Source organism: Pyrgilauda ruficollis, unplaced genomic scaffold, assembly GCF_017590135.1.
Source record: "Pyrgilauda ruficollis isolate IOZ18807 unplaced genomic scaffold, ASM1759013v1 scaffold26, whole genome shotgun sequence".
Taxonomy (NCBI): Eukaryota; Metazoa; Chordata; class Aves; order Passeriformes; family Passeridae; genus Pyrgilauda; species Pyrgilauda ruficollis.
Window position 1 is genome coordinate 2,193,073 of NW_024523933.1, and position 23,443 is coordinate 2,216,515.

The 23,443-nt window shown below is 38.7% G+C and overlaps 1 protein-coding gene across 4 annotated transcripts in view; it reads right to left on the bottom strand.

Moving 5' to 3' along the window:
* TBC1D4 (TBC1 domain family member 4) overlaps positions 1 to 23,443 on the bottom strand; it is a 99,462-nt gene that overhangs the window by 29,706 nt on the left and 46,313 nt on the right. For 2 of the 4 annotated variants that reach the window (XM_041471277.1, XM_041471275.1), the window contains exons 2-8: positions 11,604 to 12,206; positions 10,176 to 10,265; positions 6,894 to 6,998; positions 4,221 to 4,356; positions 2,384 to 2,475; positions 1,505 to 1,615; positions 700 to 819 (exon numbers count right to left, since the gene is read on the bottom strand). In XM_041471277.1, the coding sequence (XP_041327211.1) occupies positions 700 to 819; positions 1,505 to 1,615; positions 2,384 to 2,475; positions 4,221 to 4,356; positions 6,894 to 6,998; positions 10,176 to 10,265; positions 11,604 to 12,206 (1,257 nt within the window). The remainder of the gene's footprint in view (positions 1 to 699; positions 820 to 1,504; positions 1,616 to 2,383; positions 2,476 to 4,220; positions 4,357 to 6,893; positions 6,999 to 10,175; positions 10,266 to 11,603; positions 12,207 to 23,443) is intronic. The other 2 variants (XM_041471278.1, XM_041471276.1) reach the window with 1 other exon arrangement.

A 23,443-nucleotide genomic window follows, 5' to 3' on the forward strand; every position in this document is an offset into this window, starting at 1 on the left:
AGGCAAACAGCCTTCTTCAGGCACTTCTCTATATGCCACTTCTCTGACTCACCCTTCTGAGCAGAGGACACTAAGCAAAATTTGCCATTCAGACCTCTTTACCAAAAGACTACTTAATGTAAGAGAGTCTCAGTGATTACCTGTAATTTCACATCATATCTGGCTAGGAACATTAAAATTAATATCAACTCACTTTTTAAGATTAATTCTTTTTTTTCCCCTTGCAAAAGGAACTTTGTCACTAGTTTCTAAAGATTCTTAGTGCCTAACATAAGCAATTTTAGCTATGAGCTGGAAGGTATTATTTCTCAGAATAGAGAGATTTCTCAAATGCACGCACATTTATTCACACTTTGCAAAACCAGTAACATGTCTCTTTATGGGATCATGCAACCACCCTGACTGAATCCTATTCTGAAGCAACACATGCAACAATACTCAGCTAGCTCAATTGCCACCTACAATGAACCTTCATTATTCAGAAATTTGTCCTTTTTCCCCCTCAATATGTGTGGCCTCACAGTAAACTTTCTAGTACAGTTAAGTCACAATCAACCCAGCTATAACTCACAGATTTCACAACAGGGATATTGCTTCATTAAGCATTTATCATTTGAGGACAAAACAAAGAAAAATCTGATAGGTCTTTACTGTCAAGGACATCTGGGACAGCTGATGATAATGAGTTGTTAAACTTACCCTTGAGAAGATATTTTCCAGAGAGCTAGTGAAGGATTTCTTTGCCTTGTTTTTCAGAATGTCAAGTTTAAACCGGCCACCACTGGTGGTGCTCTCTGGAATTGCACTGTTAGAAATGACCTGTTGAAATGAGCAAGGACAGCATTCAGCTTTGGCAATTCTTTTTTTTAATTGTGAAGACTATTTCCAAAGACTAGATCTGAACCAGGTTACACAAGAAACAAAATACCTTGGCCTTATTAAAAAAAAAAAAAAACACCACAAACACACTACCCTCCTTCCAAAAAGAAAAACCCCAAACAAAAAAACAAAACAGTGTCCCAAACAAACAAACCCACAGTTAAAAGCACATTCCATCTGAAAGACTATACTGTAAAAGCATATCAATTTAACAACACTGTTGCCCATTTCCTTTGCAAGATAAGTTCATAGTTTAAACTAAAACCAATGCCCTCTTCATTCCTACTCTTCCTAGATATTATTGCTTGGGTGTGCAGATCAAAGGGGAAAGAAAACAAAGAGTTATCCTCACACTATAAGGAAATACAGACATAAAATTAATCGGTTGTCTTTCTTCCTGTCGTGTCCCCTCAACCTATAAAACTCAGGCAAGCCACTATAAATCAAATCAGATTTTTTTTCCTTTCTTAATTATAATACCCAGCTTCAGGTACTCCTCAAGAAATTGAGCAGTGGTCCTATAAGTAATTAAAACAGCATATTAATAGCCTGGGAAGGGGAAGAGTAATAATAAAAAATATGAAAGTAATAACAAATAATATTAAATAATAAAACCAAGCTTTACCGATGGTGCTTCACCAATGTGGATGTGCGTTTTCTGCTTAGTCTCACAGAGCTGACGGAGATGTAGGATCACAAGTTCATTTTCTTCCTGGTCACTTTCAGGCTTCATTTTCTGTCAGTAACAACAAAGAAAGGAGTTTGTCTTTCAAGTAATGATTTGCTTATTTTTTCTTCCTATGTAGGTATCCCTTGAAATGAATATACTGATACACCAAACACCAGAGTGCACTGTTATTATGTCGAATTGCAATTCTGTCTGTGTGCCTCCACACTCCTGGGCAAGATAGAGCAAAAACTGAAAAATGTTGCAGCTGTAGAGAGAAGAGAGACTTATGCCCATACATTTTGTTTTCTAAGCCTGTTACTATACAGTCCTTTAAGTGGCATAAGGAAACAAAGCCGCTCTATTCTTCAGGAATCCAGAGAGGAGCACAGCCTTTGGAAGCCGAAATCATTGTATACTTCATCCACTACAGTACGTCAGCTTACACCAGAATGTTGTGCCAAAATAAGTCAAAAAAGACAAATTCTGAAAATGCTGGACATGTTCCTGATACCTGAGCATGTCCTGCTCTCACTCCCACATCACTTTCAAGCAGGGAAACTTGTTTACAGGTAAAAAACTAAGCTCAGAACAAAAAATAAAGGCTACATAAGAACACAGAGTATCTCAGCAAATTTGGCAAACAAAACTTTTCAAACAGTGGTGTATCACACACGAGTTTAAATGGAAGCATGCTATTTCAGTATGATTTTTGGTGGAAAAATAAAAAATTCTACATCAACTGCACAACAAACCAAACAAATCAAAAGCAAAAATATCTAGCCCATTTTATCATGGTCTTTTTCAAATTAGGAAGAACAGTTTCTAAGATACTACCTGAACACGTTCAAAAATGTCTGCTTGCTCGTTGTCAGTTAGCGATGACAGATGCCTCTGAATTACAAGTTTGGCTCTTGGTGGATAGAGTCCTAGGAAAGGAATGGACCATTAAAGATTCTCAAATGATCTCTCAAAACACTTTTTGAGCAAAATGACAGTAGAAGATATAAACCTGCCTTTGAGTTTATACAAGTTAAATGTATGACAGTTGTCATACATTTATATCCAACATATACATGATGCAAAATAAGTGAGGTTTTGCTAAACCTCACAATGGCTTTGTCTCCTTTCTTTAGCAGCAAAAATATAACCAGCAGCAGCTATGTGCCTGGCTCCTGTGTGAAATGTTGTACTCCCTACCCCACCAATGGCTTCTGTCCTAATGCCAAGAGATCACTGACAGCTGACAACTGTATGGGAGAAGAGGAGGTAAGGAACAGATCAAGGTAATAACAGGAGAGATAATCAATAGATAGAATACTTGGAAGTTTTCAGATGCTTTTAACTGAAAAATTATGAATTAGGAAAAAAATTAAGAATAAAGGAAAGGATTTCTGGTACTCAACAAAGTGCACATTTTGTCACAGATGTAATTCCAGGAAGTGACAAAAAATGTGATTGAAAACAAACCCCTTGAACCAGATGAAGATTTTTTCCATCTGAGGTAGATATCATTCATAGAAAATTACAATGAGAACAAATAAAATATATTTTTCAAAATCATGCAGCTTTAGGTTTGATTTTGCTAAACTTCTAGACTCAAAGTAGATGGATTGAAAAAAAAGGGACACTAAAATAAGTTTTTCAGTCACTAAGTAGAAAGTTTATGAAGCTACTACTACAGTACTCTAGTTGTTGCCCCAAGAGAGATTTTATTTTGATACTGGGTCCTTTTCAAATTACTTAGACTGCCTTATACAGCAGCCTCTATAGTTCATAATTTACAGGAAACTCTCCCAGCTTAGCCTTACCACTTCTGAATACCTTTTGTTAAACATGGAAACTGTAAGTCACATCCTAGCAAAATTTCACCCCACTAAGATTTTACACTTGGCTTTTCATCCACCAGAGGGAAGCAAGTGGCAGCAGTGACTTTCAATGAATGGAAGAACTGTAAATATGGAGCACCACCATAACCACACCAGAAAATACAAGACTACTTGCTTTTTGTAACATACTTGCTTTTTGTTTTTGCATACAATGCTTTGCAAGGACACATAGCAGAGTGACTATAAAAACAGGATCCTAGCTTTTTAGAAAAAATTCTATCTTGTAAGACTTTTTGCATATGTTCTAGCATACTTCACTTCCAGAGCCACTACAAAAGTTTGTCTATTCATATTTGAACAGAGGGTCTTGTCTTAATTTTCTTGATTAGGTATTAATCTCCTAACTTAATAATTTATTTTCCTATAATATAACTAGATCTTGAAGTGTGTGAAGGAATAAATACAAAGAATGAAAAAATAACCACATAGAGGAAAGAAGGAATACAGGAAAGAAAGATCCTTTTTGATCATAAATATATTTTTATGAGTCATTTTGAAAGTGTGCAACAAAAAAAAAACCAAAAACCCAAACAAATGGAAGGTCAACAGGTGGGTTTTACTACTCTGCTTAAGAAAGGTACATGATGAAAAAGTATGTATTTATAGCAGAAGCAACACTATATTCTGTTGCAGTATCATTACTGCTAACTCTCCATCTACATACAGAGAATGCAAAGTGACAGTAAGAATTGCATACTGGGATACTTTTCCCTCTGCTCTTATATTGTCTAAGTTATTCCTCTAGAAAAATCAGCAAACCACAATTAGAGGATAAACTCAGCTGCTACCTTCAATTCTTTCACAAAGTTTGTGCAATGAATGCATAGGGCAGGCCTCACACAGTTTGATCTGTGTCTTGGCATTTTGCAGGGCTGCAGCAGTGCTAAAGGCTTGCTTCAGGGTCAGCATTACCTCATCAACCTATATGGGAAGGAGGGAAAAAGAGTATATAAACAAAAATACATGCCATATATACAAAATCAGATTTATAAATCACATCTCAGACAGGTGCTTTACAATTAAAGGAAAAGGCAAAACCATACAAACCCATTTGCTGTTTTCTAAAGAGATCAAGGCTGAATTCACAGCTTTCTGCCTTTTTTGTAAATTATCACCATCTTTAAGTTCTGCCAGACAGTGTAATTTTGATGTCTAACTGCAGCTACTCAAGTTTACTGGGAAAGCACCCACTATTTTAAGAAGCTGGAAGTGAGAATTTTTGGCTTGAATATATATGCTGGCTAAATAAAATGCATTAATTTCTTTAGCTTCAAGTCTCTCCTGTAAAGTGCACATATTCCCTCTTAACCTCTGTCATCCCACCACTAAACCATTTTAGCAGCAGCCCCCACAGACCCATGCCCACTGCCAGACAGGAGCTTCCCACAGCAGCTCACTTTTCCGATGGATACCAGACTGCCTACCCACTCCATCACAATCACCACAATCACCTTGAACAGTGCTGGCCTGCCCTGCAGTGTGCCCTGATCCTCCCTCTGCTGCTCCCCCCAACTCAGCAGTGCTGTGTTCCCACACACTAGCACCAGGAAAGCTCAGCTTGTATCCAACAAGGGCTGAGCTCACAGCATTTCTCCACGTTCATTCAAATATGCTCCCAGACCTGCCATACAAAGCACTTGGAGCTCCCCCTCTGTATTTCAGGGGAATACAGTGCTTATTAAAAGCTGTTTGCTCAGTCTCAGCATTAGCAAGGAAAGAGGGAGACAGCAGCCTGAGAAAAAAATTTAGGAACAAAATCAGTATTCTACTTCATAATCAAGTCCTTACACTGCTTGTTGCTTTGTTTTATGTGAAGGAAGAAGAAAGCTGAAATATCTGAGAACAAAACCATGCAATTCACCATTAAAAACATACAGACTTTTTTGAGGGTCTGTCACTTGGGGGAGAAAAACAAAAAAAAAAGTAGAAAAGGAACCTGAATAAAGAAATTTGAACTAATTTGTCTCCCAGTATGTGTAGGTTTGTTTTGTTTGCTTTAAACCTCACAGTTTTAAGCATTACCAATAATTTCTGAGCACTTTCTCTTCTTAGCAATAAAGCAGAACATTGAACAGCGAATGTCCATCTTGCAACACGGACTGGTATGTTTTTTAAGTTGGCTACAGTCCCTCTCCAATGCAAGATCCACAGAACAGTGCTAAGCATACGGATTTATGGCTATCCTAAAATCATAAGAACTGTAACACAAACTGTAAGTAGGCTTACAGCAGATATACACAAGCCTCCCAACACAGGCTGCCTGGCAGTGGAGAACCTGGAAAGGTGTGCCCTGCCACCAGGGTCCATCTGAGTGATTGCATCCAAAAGTAGCTCAGGAACATTTATTTCGTATTGCAGTGTGGGCATGCACACACAAATCAGTACTAGAATGAGCAAAGAAGTTAATAAATACATGGGGGGTTTATACACCCCTTAAGCCTTTGAATTATGCATGGTCAGATTTATCAAGAGGTCAGATGTAACATTTTCTGTTATTACAATGATAAAGCCGATCTCATAGCAGCTCCCATTTGGACAAAAATGCAGCTTCAGCTGCCATAGTACATCTAGAGCTGCTAGCTGTTTGAAGCTTTATTGATGCAAATCTGTTCACTCTCATGCTAGTCAATGGATTAACAAATTACATTTTCAGCTAGATAGAAAAGTGATTTTTAAGTTTATCTGAGAGAGAGTTAGCAGCTGTTACCAGCACTATCAAACAAACATATTTCAGAACAGGAAACAACTTCTTTTGAAATGTCACAGTCTTCAAATAAACACAGAGTAGTCAAAATCATCTCCTGTATGCATTTCACACTATTAAGCTACCTGTTATCAGTAAAATCAGTGACATCTGGAACTTCAGTTAATTGATACATACTTTATATAATGTTCAATGTACTTTTTTATAGTTACATATATCCATGAATACTATGGTTTTCTTCTTCTGTGATCAGATGCTGCTATTTTCTTCTCCTGAGGAACAAAACAGACTACAGGGAAAAAGCTAAAGCCAGATGTAGGCTTAAGACACATGCAGGATCAGCCAGTAGTTTAAACCCTGCCCTGAAGGGTACGTTTGGGTTTTATCATCAGCTTTGTTACTGATTCAATACATGTCTTTACATGTTTAATGGGGAACCAAGTCTCTCAACAGTTAGAATTGGAAGAGTTACAGTCAAATACAGCGCCCAAATACGCTCACAGTCACACACCCATACGGATTCATCTATTTGTTACTGATACCTGCATCAGCAGAGCAGCAGGATACGGCTGTGCATGAACAGAATGTTCGCATTTCCCATTGCAAATTTGCATATGCACAGCTGACGTCTTGCACCGGAGCAGATGGGAGCACTGGGGCTCAGCTGACACAGCAGAATAACAGACTCCTATTGTTCAGGAAATGCCTTGGAAATGCTCTGATGAAATGGTTAGGATCATTAATAAGTACTCACCAGAGACTCACTTGCACACTGGAACACATAGCAAACATACTGGCTTAACCCAGGTTCCACAGATTCTCGGCAAATAAAACCAAAGTGATCAACGTGTTTTATACCCTATAAGAGTTTAAAAACAGCATCAGTGGACTATTTTATAAACAGATATAGTTTCAAAAAATTTGAATAACTATAAATGCATACCCCTAATGTTCTATTTCACAAGTAGTAGAATTATTTTTAAATTGCTTTTTGTATTTAAATTATGTAAAGATCTTTATATAATCAAAACCAAAGTTATACAGCAGTAAATCTGGACCAGAATTTATTCCATCAGCAAAATTCAATTTTCAGGGAAGCAAAGCAAACTAAAGACTGATGGGTTTATTTGGAATTGCCTCCAAAGTGAAAATTTGGTTTTATAAGCCATGCTAAAACACAGGATTGGAGGGTGGCAGCAGACTCTTGCTTTCCTGTGTTAGGACTACACAAAAAAAAAAAAAAAAAAACCAAAATCTACAGAATTCCAACTAAATTTTGAAATAAATTCTTTGAGACTGAGTTACGTACCAGAAGTTTCAAGACCTACTACACATTACTACTGACACTTTTTTCCAAGACGTTAGTATAACAGCTTGACAGGGAACGCTGCCTTGCTAAAAACAGCACTGAGAAGATCAAAGACAGCTGCTTCCTAAGAAGCACTATATTCCCAGTCTCGGAACATGACTCATTATTGTTAAAGCTCTTGCCAATGTTTTTATCATCTGAGTATGGTAATGGTAGATTTTCTCCAAATGAAAGCCTAATCCCTCAAGTTCAAATACAACAAAAATCAGAACACGGCTGCTTGGATCCATCTCCAAAGAAAACACCTATATCATAAAAGAGAGGAGGAGGCAAAACAACTTGCCTGTCACTACAGAAAACACTCCAGACAAAATTGGAAATCCAGTACATGACAGACTGAACATATTGTCACTACACACTATTGTTTTTAAAAACAAAATTCCAGAAGTCACTTTTGTGCCACTTAAGAGGTGCAGAGGGTTGCTAAGATGACACAAATGGCATTAGCTGAACCATAATCCAACTAATCTTGACTTTATTTTCTCACAGATGAAGACAGATGAAGTCTTCAAAAGCATAAAATAAAAAAGGTCTGATGTATATACATTTTAATCTATCTAACAGTGAAGTGTTGCGCTCTGTTTTGCAAGAAAACATAATTCTTAAAGGTGGTTTGGTGAGATGCCAGTTCTCTCCTTACTGACAGTGCCTGAACAAGTCTACTGCTGTCTTGACTTCTCAGTCTCCACAGGAGAACATTTGAGGGGGGAGGCAGATGTGACGCTTGCCCTACTAAAGCACAAATAGGACAGTATGTTCCTAAATCAACAGTACTTCCATCACATTTCCTTAAGATGGTGGATTTAAGAGGTCATGACAAAAGAGTCAAGTTTTCTGTTGTTCTGGGTTCCCTTAAGGGGAAGGTTTCAACAAGAAAACTTCTAAAGCTATTTGATATCTGAGTTTAGACTGCACACACAGAGGTTCATCATGAATCATGTGTGCTGCTTGACAATCACAGGGAGTGTGGGTAATTACATGAATGCAGCAGCTCAACCATGCTTAAGCTATAGGATAAAAAATACCTTTATTAGACCAGATTAAGAGAATCCACAATGCAAACTGGGAATAACATCTCCTTTTCATTGTTTGTAAAGCTTGGAAGGACAAATATTCCTAAGCCACAGTCCCACAATACGTAGTAAATCACTGCCCTATAAATCCGTAACAGAGGAGCCCTGGGGCTAGCACCAAGTTCTTAAAGGAAGTACTGATGAGGTTTATGCAACCAATGCTTAGTCTTGAACAAATTAGTATTTTATTTCTATTGAGCTCAGAACCCCCTTCACTTCTCTAAAGTAACTGTTTCACATTAAAAAAAAAACAACAAAAAAAACCAAAAAAAAAAAACACAGAAAAATCAGCTAAATCCTGTCAAAGTATTGCAACTGCCTCTTTGAGTTATTCACGAATGCAAAGTAAAAGAAGCTTTGCTCCAAATGAAAGTGAAGAGGTGGAGTGAAAAACATCTCCAAAGTCCAACACACAGAATTACCTGACACTGTTTACTATACAAAGTTATTTTCCTGAAGGAAAGCTGGGCCTTGAAGGTTTTCCATGGTCTTATTCGTCAGCATACTTTAAAGTCAGCAGATAAAATGTTGTCTCCACTTAGGTCTGTTTTATTTGACTACTATAAACATGTATATACAACCTAGGAGCCCAGGTTGAAGTGTCACTTCAGTACACTCAAAAAGCAGGAGAAGACCCAAATCATCTACAAATTCTGCTTTCCATACCTCTACTTTAAAAATCATTTTGATCTGTATCTATTATAAAGCTATTACTACATTGTTTGATTATACTGTCTCATTCTTTATTTGCAGCAGCTTTTTTCCTCTACCAAAAGCAATACAAATTGTAGTTAAGATGTAGAGTCAATTTAAGGACCTGGACCTTTAGTTGGTAGCTCAAGACTCTACTTGAGCTACAAGCATTGCCTAATTCTTAATTTGTCTAATCATTGGTAGCCCAGTCATGCAAGAGCAGACTGGTTATTAGCATTAAAATGAATGCACTTGGAGGTGAAATACAGGTTTAGAGAATGACAAAAGCATACTTTAAACTAGAATAATCATGTTTAAGTGTTGTGATGGTGTGATGATGTAGCATAGCAAATGAAGAGATAATAAAGTAAGACCTCAAACTAAAAACTGTCACTAGTGCTGAACAAGAGCAAGATGGAAAGGTGAACATCTTGGCCTTGACTTTTAACTTTACAAGAAACAATTATTTATTACTGAACATAGCTAGGCACACCTATCATCATATTCTCCAGAAGAAATGATACATGTGAACTGCTGTTATTCTGAAGGGTAGATTTGATGCTCTTCTCCTTTCATTCTGAAGGCTTTCAGGAACTTGTCTGCTCAGAAACAAACAGTACACTCAGAGCATCCTAAATGGAGACTAAACTGGTTCCAAAAACATACTTAATACTCTCCCAAATCAGAAATAGTTTATACTTTGTTTGCTGATGAGTGATTGAAGTTGCTGCTATTATACAGCTCAGACTGGTTATTTTGCACCCATATTTTCAGGACTTTTCTGGAAAAATAATTCTACTTTTTTTTCTCCTGCCTATAGACCAGCAAGGAAACACAGCTGAAGAGCAATTAAAATCTTTTTCTCCTGATGATCTACATATTGCTTCTTATTAATGCTTACCTGAGAACATGAGGAGATATCTTTAAAATTCTTTTCAAACACAACAGATTTGGTATCTGGGCTGATGAGGTTAACTTCAAACCTTCCAACCTAAGGGGGAGAAAAATAAATCTAATTTATGACTGTCTCGGGGGTATAGCATTTACAGCAACAAAAACGTCAGAATCTTGTCCTTTTTTGCTCACATAGAGTACCTTCTGGCACAACAGCTTACTCAGCAGGAACAAGGGTGCCAGGGTGCTGTAATTCTGCCCATGTTGAGTAAGAATATTTCAGCAAGAACAATACACTCAGCCGAATAACAAAAACTACTTGGAAAAACCACAGCTTTTCTTCCCCTCCTCCACCTTTTTTCTTCGAATTATTTTAGTCCAAAGATCATATGTGTGATAGACAATACTAAAACCTTTAGGAAATGATGTGGCTAAATTGAAAGCTGGGGGAAAAAAAGGAATTCTTGGTATTTTAATTATACCATAGATTAGCTGAGAAACTAAGATGATACTTTTTGGTTTGTAGTAATTCCAAATGAGAAAGAGTAGCTTCTGCAGCAAACTACCTTTCAGCTTTCCCAAACTGCTTCTCAAGCCCATGGAATTTATTCTACAGACCTCGGATTTTTTCAGCTAAATCCTGTTCATTACTAGTGGTAAGCTGTGGCTTTCTGAAGGGCAATGCATTCGCACTTCAGATATCATTTCCCCAAGAGAATAAAAACAAGAATGATCCTTAAAACAAATGGAAAGACAAAATCCAGGCATTTAGCCCACTGTTATTTTCAGGTCCAAAGATTCTTCCTGTTATAGGTCACCTCCTTTATGTGTCCTTCTGTTTTCTCAAAACAAGTTCCAAAGATGTGAAATGCATTTCAGGCAAGAGAAGAAATAACCATTGCAGTCTGAAGGAAGAAGCCTTCAGTGCAGAGATGTTTGAATACTCATCTGGTAAGGAGGAGTCACTAATACAAATTATCAAAAAGAGGCTGGCTCAAACACAAGGCTGCGGAAGTTTCATGTGAAGTTTTTTCTTTTTAAGTGCACAAAAAAAAGAGGTTTTCTTTGCATGGTAGTTTTCACTGAGCCTCTTTTTGAAAGAATATTCATGTCTTTCAGCTAGGTTCTAAATACCACCAATACAGACAATCCAGAACTGCATATAAAATATTTATTTCATTAAAAACTCTGCTCCTTTAAGCGATTACTCCATAAATAATTACTTTTTTCTTAAAATTTGCCTGAGCTCATGAGTTGAGGTGAAAGTTCAGCTACTTGTGTTCCAACCATTTATGAACAGACACAAAAGTATTTATGACAAATCATGAAGCCATACTGGATCCATATTACTTATCTTGCAAAACTTGTCTCAAAATGCACAGGAGAAGAAGATACGGCACAAAACCAACAGGAAACTGCTCGTCCTAGAACACACCTGGAACAACATTGTCCTGTTCTTCTCAGAATCAGAGGGCTGAACGTGGCTGGGAGCACTTGCGTGTCTTCTGCGGGACTGTATTTTCATGTTTGTGTCATGAACCCTTCTCTGCATCACTGCAGTGACGCTGCTGCACCGGGAGCGGAACTCCTGCTGCTCGTCAAAGCCAGAGTCCTCCAAAATCCTCTCTGGAAAGAAGCCACGAGTGCTGGCCAGGTTGGTCAAGTTGGTCTGGCTGCCAATTGTAAACATTGCAGCACGCCCTGAGGTGCTGTTGGGGCTGTCCAGCTCCTCAAAAGGGCTGTCCAGAGGAGAAGCTGGCACATTTTCTTCACACAGGGGCAAGTCCAAACTTGACTCATTATTGCGCTGCTCGTTTAACAGTTTCAGGCGCTGGCGCTCGTGAAGGCTGAATTTCTCTATGCAGTCATCAATTAGTGTGGAGGGAGCTTTCTTGTGGGCCACTGTCACCTTTCCACAGTACAAGACCTCAAATTTTTGAGAGTCGTAGAAGGCATCTTCACTATCCTTAGTTGGTTTGGCATCTTCTTTCAGTGCTGCTTTAGAGACTTGTCTTATGCTGCTGATGACATCAGGAACCTAAGGGGACAGTGCAAAAGGCCTCTTTATTAACTGCAAATGAGACAGCAGAGACAGTGATGCATCAAGCATTTGTTAAGGTAAGTATTTACACAAGCTATTTCCCCAGCAGAGTGCCACAAGCTTCTTGGCAAAGAATATAAAATCAGTAAAGTCTAAATTCTGTATGGACAGTTTATGTAGTGGAAGCAGAGCAAATAATTTCTAATTTTTTTCCTGGAATGTCTCCCAGTACATGAGGTTTTAAATTACCAGAAGGTCAATTGGCAAATGTTCACATCCTTTTTTTTTTGTTTGTTTTTACTGACACTACCTTCTCTTTCCCATTGTCCTCTGCCCACATTGGCATGTTTTACTGCTGTGCTCTGTAAAGGGCCATCACTGTTCTTTTGGTTTTATTTTGCAGAGACACTTACTCTGTTCTCAAGACTGTTTCAGGAACAGTTTTGTGGACAAGAGACCAGCAATCTCCATCAGTTTCAACTGACAGTTTTGGAATAGAGGTAGCAAGAATATGGACATTTTACTGTAGTACCAAGTACAACTGCATTAGATCTCACTCACTATCAACTATAAAAACCTTGCCCCATCTATTCTATGACACAGTTTACCTTAAGGTCACACTTCCCTGCTGCCCCAGTCACTGTGCAATCAAGCAGCGCACACAAATCTCTCTCCTCTGCACAGACGCCTGCTATACCATGTAGGGCCAAACTGCACATCTCCAGAAGAAACTCACAATTTCAGTCCTGTATCACACAGTCTTTCAAAGACACCTGGTTCTTCCTCCATTTTATCCCAATCACCCTGGGAGGAGTCTGCTTTAAGTACCAACATATTTAATATGAGAGCTCATTTTTCATTTTGGCTTCCCAAAAGAAAACAAGGACTTCCCCAACTCTACTAACTGCAGATCAGAGTGTTAATAGTTGCTCTTTTGACAGTACCTACTCTTCTGAACCATACCCTCTTTCCCACATGTCCCATTTTCTCTAGAAGTATAATGAATGGCATCACACTAAATGCATTGGGGAAGTTACTAGTGACAATGAGATAAAGAGAGAATATCAGTCCAATCCTATTTGCAAGAGAAATCAATTCAACTAATCTAATACAATCAACCAACAGTTTTTGTATTCTATACAGCTTCCCACCATAATATTTGATATTTTTCAAAGAATGTTTCTATTAAAAGAAGGTAACTTTGAAGTCACACCTTAAATAATCCATGCTCTCTACAGTATCTCTTCCTTTCAGTCACATGATACCAGCTGAAGCTTGCTACTGAGGCAGCAATCTCATCTACCAACACTTTCTGCAAGTCAGAGTGGAAAATTACCTCATCTTAATCCCCATCTCCCATTACACACTCCTCATCCCTTGGGCATTCAACTCAAATCTGCTTCCAGTTCATTTATTGCAAAATGAAGTTCAATTACCCTAAGGTCTGCTGACCCTTTGGCTTCCATCCCTTCAGACGTCACCATCATCTCAGTTTTCAGTGAGGCCAAAAGCCAAGTCTAGATCTGACACAGATACCACAGTGGAACTATTCTTCCCTCATTTTCACTACCAGGCTGCTTTACCATCACCCAAGGTGCACTTCCTCCCAGCCATGGCAGTTCAGCTGGACATGCAAAACCCTCACCTTGCACTTGCCTGTTTGTGTTCCAAGATGCAGCTCTTTTTCCACTGATTGGTCTCTTATTCTCTCTATGGCCTGTGCTTAAAGAAGCTCTAGAATTTAAATTCCTTAGTTCTCTATTTTAACAAAATTCACAAATGAGCTACCTTTTAATTAAAATTTCCCTTTTTAGAATCCAGAAGCTCTTACAGGGCAATTCACATACATATCTGTTCAAAGTACAGAGTGTACAAGTGACAAATGATAATTCTATTTAAAATGCATACATTTTACACACAATCAACTAGAGTAACCACTGTCAGCTGTTTAATCAGCAATTTAATTTTTTTAGAAGTGTACCATCACTTCCACTCCAATAACTGGGTTTTGCCTCCTGCCCATCACCACTGAGACAAAAAAACTGGATATACCTAAATCTTTTTAAAAATACTCAATAGCCTCCTAACACATCCTTCCCCCTCTCTCCACCAGCAAATGTCTAAATAGCCTGGGGATAAGACACTACCATTCTACCCCAACAGTAATAACCATCCTTTCCCTCTCCTGTCAGAGATATGCCTCACAAATGCACAGAGTTTTAAGTAATTAAAATTCTACTCAGAACAACCCACCACTCTAAGTATCCTGCAGTTTATCACTTTTATTTCCATCTTTTCCAGATTGTGTATGCTCTTCAGACACTACATTTCAGCTACAATTATTATTTCAGTATCTCTGCTCCTTAAAAAGCTTTTGCAATACATAAATTGCTACAGTATTTTCACTTATGCATAGAGGCATCCTAACATTAGAGCAGGGGTTTCAGATCATACAGCCCAAACAATCCTTATTCCCTGCTTTGTTTAGGTAAACTTTTTTACAGGCTATGTTATTTTTTTGGGTGCTCCCCCATCAGCATTCACTTTTTCTCTTCTTTTCAACCTATAGACAGACTAAAATAAAATATCAAAGTGAACATTTTAAGACCTGTTTAACCTCTATATATATGAATACTTTTCTTATATACAGATGAAGAGAAAAAAAAATGTAATACAATACAGGGATGTCACAAACGATAACTAATATCTGTCAGACAGCCCAGAACCAGTTCCAGATGCTTGTTAGTTCATGGTGTAAAAAACAGCTTCAACTATAACATTCAAGACAGATACTAACATTGCCAGGCTATGAGTCGTGCACATGAATTTTATTGGTCTTTAGTGTACAGGAGTAACTGTGTGCTGCTGCTGCTGTACTCAGTGACTGACAATGTGCCAGCCCATGCTGTTAGACCTGACCCTCCTCACTCCCAGAGTGACACTTTCTTATCAAGAATCAAGAGCTACTTCTGAGATGTACCTGATGAGAATACGGTATTTTCATGTAAAGACTGGACTTCGAGCAAAACTCCTAAGTGGGATCAAGTGGAATCTAGACATTTTGCATCTGCATTTTCCTGAAATGCAAGATGCAGAAAAAGTTACATAGTTATCAATCACACATCCCAGTGTGGCTTTTTACACATTTCTTTGACATATATCATTGGGTTTTGACATCTTGCTCCTCTGTCTATCAAGAAACCCCAGTCAACAGTTTCACCATAGAAGTTGGGTAACTTTTTTGGATTTGGATGTCAGCTTATTATCTCTTAATGTCAAAATTGCAGGGCAAAGTTAGACAAGATAATAAGCAGAATTGAGCTTTTAAAATACTGAATTACTTGATAAAAATCCTTAACTACTTTCAGAAATCAGTTTATGAATATTAAGATGACAGACTCCTGATATAGTCAAAACTTACTAATGTGTTTCCAAGTTCTAGCATTTCCCTGCAGAAGTCCCATTAAATTAAGCAGCCAGAGGGGAGAAATGGGATTCTTACTCCTGAAACCCACAGGGCCATTAACAATCTTCCTGGACATTTACTACCAGCTGTTATAGTAGAGCAAAATTAAAAGGTTAAATGAGTTATTGTATAGGTTTTCAGTATTCACCTGAATATAAAGAAATTAAATCCTTAAAATGTTTAAGCAATTGATCCATTTAACATACTCAGATTTTTTTTTCAAGCCTTTAAGACAGTTACATCAGGAAGAAAGACTGGATGAGACAGGGCTACACAGTGTATTCTCAGGGTGAGAGAAGAACACCTCCAGCCCAAACAAACCCTATGGTGGGACAATTCAAGAAGACTTAATTCTCCCAGATTTTGCCTCTCCCAAATCCCAGGGGCCTATCATCTTTTTCCAAATATTGTTGGACAGAGAAGGAAATGACTATGTTCCAAAGGGCGTTGCACAGGGCTTCTCAGTCCAGAAAGGTAGGAGCTGATGGTGTAGTGCTGGAACACCAGTTCACAAATGCAGAAACATAATGTAGGGCATTATTGTAGGTTTTTTTCATGAAGTTTCCCTATACTGCTGAGTAGCAGCAGACTGTTCCATGAATCAGAACAAGGAAATTACCCTCTGTTATGAATAAAAAGTTATCTATTTTTGTTTAAGGTTACAGAGCTAAAACCAGTTGGACCGGTTGTACCCCAATACACCTACTCAAATGTGCTGGAACAGCACACAAAGCTTTCTCCAATGCAGCAGAGACCTCATGCTTGAACAGCAACAGGTAGACTGAACCTCCTCAGGTATTAATAACCTGAAACCAAACAAAATGGATCTGAGAGCTTCAGGTGAGCTTTCTTCCCCTCCAGGATGTCAAGAGTATCTGCCTGTCAGGAAGAAACACCAGCATGTGTACTTTAAGACCCTTGAAACAGTGCCCACAGTAACTCCTCAATCTCTGAACAGAGCCAAGAGAACTCAAGAGCAGAGATCCTTCCTCAGGCCTGTTCCAAACAACACCATCAAATACAAGAGGCCAATAAGACAAGGATGAACAGTGGGTACCATAAGTACAAAACTAAACCTGTGATACTAGTTTGGCTCTTCAGTGTGAACAACACTACAAAACTTGGTTGAGAAAAAAGAAAGCAAAAAACCAAACCCCAATACCAAAACCAACCAAACAAGACTGCAAAGCAAGAGGCAAGTAACAAGTGCTCTATAATGTCACTGAAGAGGCAATATTTTCCTCCAGGAAAATATATTTAATCTAGTAAGAGTAATTACAGAAAAAGGAAAAAAAAAAACCCTCACACTTGGGAACCCAAATCAAATTTTTTATTCACATCTGACTAGCCTAAGATTGTATGAACCAGTCTTCACCCAAACAGACCATCTTCAATAAGTGGCGATTCAAAAAGAAAAAGTTAGCTGTACTCAAATGAGAACAGATGGCACCGGCCAAGCTCTGCATCACCTACAATTAGATTCCAATCTGAAAAAGCAACATAATAAATAAAGCATGACACTGACACAAAATTCGTTTACCGCAGGCAGTAAGAGTTTTGATAGTCAAAACTAATGACAGCACCAGTTTTAGCCAGACAATCCCCAATCTCCTCTATTTGTACCCCGCACCTACGATCTTGCTTAGAGACCTTTTGAGCTGCTGCAGCACATCATCTATTTGGCCACACAGTGTAGAATAAGGTGGCAGCACTCAGGTAATTCCTGCTCTGCAATTCAAGGGCTAGATGTAGTTGACCCTTGTGACTAGTCATAAAGGAGAGCAAACACCTTCCTCAAGCATTAGTAGCACACTGCACAAATTAGTAGTATTGCCTAAGAAAGAAATATTCTACTATACATCAAGACACTTCACTGTGTTCTACACAGAATAGTACCTTCATGTTAGAAAGGAACATCACTTTAACTGATATAAGGAATGCAATGTCTTTCCTCTGACCAAAGCGTAGATTAAAACCAAAGGGAGAACCGCAGAAAAATAATTACCAGCAAATTCATCTCATGTCATGTAACTGAGGTTTTGCTAAAATGAATTCCAGCTGCCACAACCCTTAAAACCTCAAAAACAGAACTTCAGTATTTATCACTAATATCTTTAAGCTGCAAAATAGAGAGACTGTTGAGCCTACTAAATCATGCCTGATGCAGCATAACAATAGAACATTTTGTCACAAGTCTAGAAAGGGCAGAGCATCTCCATTGTAACACTACATGGTTTCTTGCACAGCAAGAAGTGACAGAAGTGGAAGCATTAAAAACAACCAAAAAAACCAACCCTTTGAATTTACAAGAGCCTCCAGTGAAGAAAGGTGGATGTCCCTTTTTGGCTGGAGTGATAACTTTCAAATGCATCCCTCTGTAATTCCTGAGTAGTGCTTTCAATTTTAATCCAAACTTAGAACTTGAATGCTATGGATATTGCAAAGAACAAAATTCACTGTCTGGATTCCATTATTTCCACTGATGAACAGAAATTCACTGTGCAGAGAAGCTGCAGCTCGTCCTAATTTGTGTCTAGCTTCCATATGGACAATTTCAGTCTGGAATTGATTAACAAAGTAAAGCCCCTCTTCATACTGTAAGGCTTATAAACCTAAGTGTGACCGTGAAGTACTTATCTAACAAACATGCCTAACAAATGTGGCTACTTAATTACAGCATTTCTAGCAAGGCAATTACTTTCAAGACAAGGAAAAAGCTCAACCCCTCTCACTCCATCCCCACGCAAAGGGCAGTGGCAGATCCCTTCCACTGCACAAAGAGACGGGAGCTGAATGAACTTCCCACACACACGACAGGAGCAGTCAGTACCTTCTGGCGTGAGATCCAGCTCAGAAGCAGAGGCATGTCCAAGCAGAGCTGTCACCAAACCTCAGTGTCATGAACACCAGGAGTGAGGAACAGATTCCTGGGATAAGAGAGCACAGAAAGGATCCCCCTCTCACAAAGGGCTGGCAGTGCTGTCACGGCACTTCCTCAGGCTCATTCCATGATATCACAGCTGAGCCAGAAATCCGTGCGGCAGCCGTTATTCTTCAAAAGTCAAGTATTTCCTGACTTGGGGCTGGAAGCATCCGCACTGCTGGATTTTTGAATAATGCACCCCACTCATCAACAAGCTAAGTACACTTCAAAGCAAACAAAAGAGAAACGGGATACTGTTCGGAAATCAACACCCTGCGCTTTGCTAATTACTGGGAGTTTGACATCTATCAATAAGAAAGCAATGCAATGTGAGAAAAAAATTAGGAGCAATTGGAATGAGTCTCCTTTTAGTTAGTGTTAACTTGCATGTCCACAAGATAGGAGAACCCAGCCACAGCAGTGAAACATGAACAGAGACAAAACAAGCTGCATATCATATCCTGCTATGTACCAGACATTTGACAAGGAGGCAAAGTTCTTATCTTAAAAAAAACACAACCAAATGCCAGCCAAAGTGCAGATATCCGTAACTATTCTCAACTGGAAAGAAGGGTGGGAGAGGGAAAAAACTGTTTTCCTTTAACTGCTATAAATGTTTTTACCGCCATCCAGTTAGTCCAGAGCTAATCATTCGGACCTGTTGTACTTCTAAAACTGCTGCATTCTGCTGCTTTCCACTCTGGTGACAGAGCTCCACTTGCCAGTTTTCACCATTAAAAATGCATCTTTCCAATAAAAAGATAAAAGACCAGCTCAGTGTCATTCAACTTATGCAGTCACACAAGCAATTTGCTGACTTTGTGTATGCTAGAGGTATTTAGAATCTAGAACAGAAGAATCTGCCTCCATCAGCTGACTTACTGCTAAAGGAATACTGATATCTTTGTTGTTACAGAAATAAGGAGGATTTTCAGCCAAGAGAAATGCTATCCCAAAGAGAAAGGAGTAACAGCCAAATTACTAAGCATTTCTATAACTCATCTGCACTTACTGTACAGTCTAAAAATAACAGTTGAGAAAACTCCAAGTCAGGTTCTCAGCAGGCAGTAATAAGCATCTGCCATCAACTCAAATTCATTCTGCTGCATGTCTGGGCCAACACAAGCCCAGAAGCAGAAAGCTGGAACACAGGGGCTGGCAAAGAAAGTTTCAGTGAAAGCAGTTTTTGGAGCTTCAAGCTAACTGCTATCCCTGGCTGCTAGCGCTTTCACATTTCTTCTTTACAGGCTCATGGATTTAGCCAAAGCTTAAAGCATCAGAAAAGACATTAAAGGACTGGTTGCATAGAGGAACATTAAAGGATTGCATAGAATAAAGTTTTGCTTTCAGGAGGCAGTCTTCCTCCTATTTGCCCAGCCTATATTTTTTCCAGATGACTGGTCAAGACCCAGCTAGGTTTGCTTCTAAAGAACTGCTACAGAACAGTGCATGTATTTTACTCTGATATTCAGCCTCACGCCACACAGCGGGGAGATCACATACTCCTGCTGAAGGCAAAGCTGAAGACTACTACTACACCACCCTAAAGAGAGATCTTTTTTTAGATAGGTAAGCTAAAATGAAATAAAATTCAGTTTTCAAAATAATTCTTATTCAAGACCAACTCAGGAGTTACTTACACTGATGAGTTTTGATACAGTCAGCAAACAGAAAAAAAATACCGGAGTTGCACAGCATACATTTAGCAAACCATCACAGTATCTAATTTGCAGCTGGAAACTTGTGGACCACCTAACACATTCTGTGTGCTACACACACACACAAGGTGCTTCTACGCCAAATATCCAAATTTAAGTAAGCAGTATAATGACAGAAGGTGGATCAAGTACTTAACAGGAAAGAATGTCAAAGAGTTACAAGATGGTTTAGATGCCTGAGCAGACAATAGGTGCCTTTCTTTATGCAAGCACTCGAGAGCAGTGTATCCAAGAACTTCAGGGATGGCAGTGACAGCACAGCACAAGGAAGATTCTTGCACTCAGATTTTGCTCCTATGTTTAGGCCAGTCAGGCTTGATGCTTTTCCACCTTTCAGATACAGCTCAAATTCATTCCGCTTGAGTACTCCGCAACACACAGAAGTGTCAGTACAGAGGTCTCATGATGATCCTTATGCTCTTGAATAACTAGATTAGTAAAACAATTCATCTACCAGTTTTATACTTTGAGCATATGCCAGTTTGTTTCCAAGTTTAGGACACAGTCCCGAGTGAAAGGCTTAGAAAGTACACCTTGCTTGGAACAGCAGCTCTTCTTAAACTTCTTTAACCCAAGTTCTTACAAACTACAAAGGCACAAATTCAGATATTAGCTAGGAATTTTCTCCTGAAAACTCTGTTTTAGCTTAACTTGGCAGTTCTGGTAAGAGGTTTATTAAAGATGTTGTTTTTAAAACTCCATCATGTTTAACACATACCCTATTTTTAAAAGGGCTTGCCTGAGAAGATAAGGCTGTCACGTGGACAGTCCCAAACAATTAATGCATTCTCTGCATTCATTTCCTTTTGGGGGGGTGGGAGGGAAAGTTGGAGAGCTCATTGAAGTATTTTGCCCATTTATGGTCACTATCTACTTCTCCAATACAGATCAGAAGATCATGAACTTCATTTGAGCAGATTTAAAGTGGCAATACTGAAATAAATGCTCTATGCACCATGTTTAAGAAGACGGTAATTTTTAAATTCTGTAGTTTCAGATAGAAGTTCTCAAGATTTTAAATTTAAAATAATAACTAACATGTTGATTCACTATGAAATGAACACACTTTGGTTTGTTTATCCCTAGTCAAGAGATCAAGATTTCAGGACCCCTACATGGCAGATCATGAAGATCCCAAAAGTGAGCATCATTCCAGATTTAGTTAAAACCTATCATAATACCCATGGATGACACCACTTTTATAACCGGTTCACTACACCAACTTCTTCTACTATCACTTATAGAGGAAGAAAATCATAAGTGGTTAGATTTAGTGCTGGCTCTGGGAGATGGGAAAAGGTAGATTTTATTCAGTTCAGCAGATGTGGGTATACTTGGTCCAAAAAGTCAGGCACTGCAGTAACTTCTAGCTCCATTAATGAGGCTAGAAATTCCTCAATGACTTGAAACCAAGGAGTTCCTTATTTCCCTATTTGATGTTTTCCCACAAACTCTGAACTGCAGTGGGAGGTTTCAGACTACAAGCTTTCCTTTAAAAAGGTTCTGCTTATAGAAAGTTGGACACCAAGAGCAGTGTCACGCAGCAGGTGATACTGTGGCAGAGACAAGAAGTGTTACTACTGGGTTCAAGGCTCCTTTTGTCACAAGAACTTTTGTCACTAAAAAACTGTGAAAGACAAATGCACATGAATCATCAGACAACGCGGACAGAGTATAATGAAAACAGATTGCAACCTAGTAGCATTTAAACAGCTTTGCCATACCTGCCAAGTACTGTTCAATAGTTTTCTAGTACTTTGGAAACACACATCTGTACACGTTCCAGCTTGTCTGCTCATCTCACAGCTCACAAGAGCTTTGTCTTGTGACAGTATCAAATGCCAGAGCAACCAGTAGCACAATTAACTCTTCCCAGATAACAACCAGCAAAGAGCCCAAGCATAAACAGAGCAAGGAAGGATTTCAAAGCCATACTCATCCAGATGCTGAATTACCAACTGCTTTGAAATGAGGTGCTGGGAACTTCCACCTAACTAGACTTCCTTCAGCGCCGAAGTCTTGAACCACCACTTTGCCTAGGAGTCAGGGGAATAATGAATAGCACACCTGAAGGCAAAGTTAGCACAGGACAAAACACTGAATACTGCTCTGCCTGGGAGTCACATTACTCTAATCTTGTCAATCACTAACTGTTTAAAATATTAAGATTTCATCAGCTTGTTAGTAGCTGTAAAGAGAATTAAATCATTAGGTACTTACAGTGTTCAAATGTAAATCCATACAGACACAGCTGGATGGGCAAGTATTTCAAATTTAATAGCTGAAAGTAATTAAATGCATGGTCCTTTACATTTTGACACAGAGAAATTCTAAAAGCTACAGATTTACTGTTACTACGACTACTAATAAAAAACAAACAAAAAAAAACCCCCAAAACACCAAACCAAAACAAAAACAACTCTCAAGACCCAGGTAGAACAGAAAAGAAAATGCTTTCCCAGAAAGTTTTGATATAAAGCAGTCAAGAAAGTAAACAGACAGCAAGGACCTTCCAGGGAAACAGCTTTATAAGGCAAGACTCTTGCACCAATAGTGACATACATGAAGTAAGCTAAGGGTGTGATAGAGACCCATAAGACCCATCACATATATTTCCAAAAAGTCTGTGAGAGCATTTTGTTTTGGTTATGAATATGGGTTCTACAAAACTGAAGGGAACACACTTAATCACTGTGTAAGCAAGAAAGCACAACAGGTATATAGAGTCAAGCTGTGGGGGAAGGAGTTGTTTCTGAGCTCATCAGGGAGGTTCTACTCATTTTTTTAGGCAACATTTTCATATACATCAGGTAAAGCAACTTTTGCACTGCTTCACTAGTTGCTACTGGTGATGCTACCTATTTCAGTACTGTCAAACTTTATTTTCTGAATTTATTTTGCCTGGTATCTGCTAGGTATTTCTGCACCAGCAGCTGCACAGCACTGCCTGACAGCATAAACAGTAGGATTTTTGGAACTGGCTTGAGACCACATAGGTAAGAAGAACAGCTAGGCTGCATTAAGTAACTGCAGCTAACTTTTTGATAACAATATTCACAGGAAGACTAGCATTGGCATTATGAAGTCCTAACAACACAGTGACAAATTAACCCAGGAGTTCTAGAAT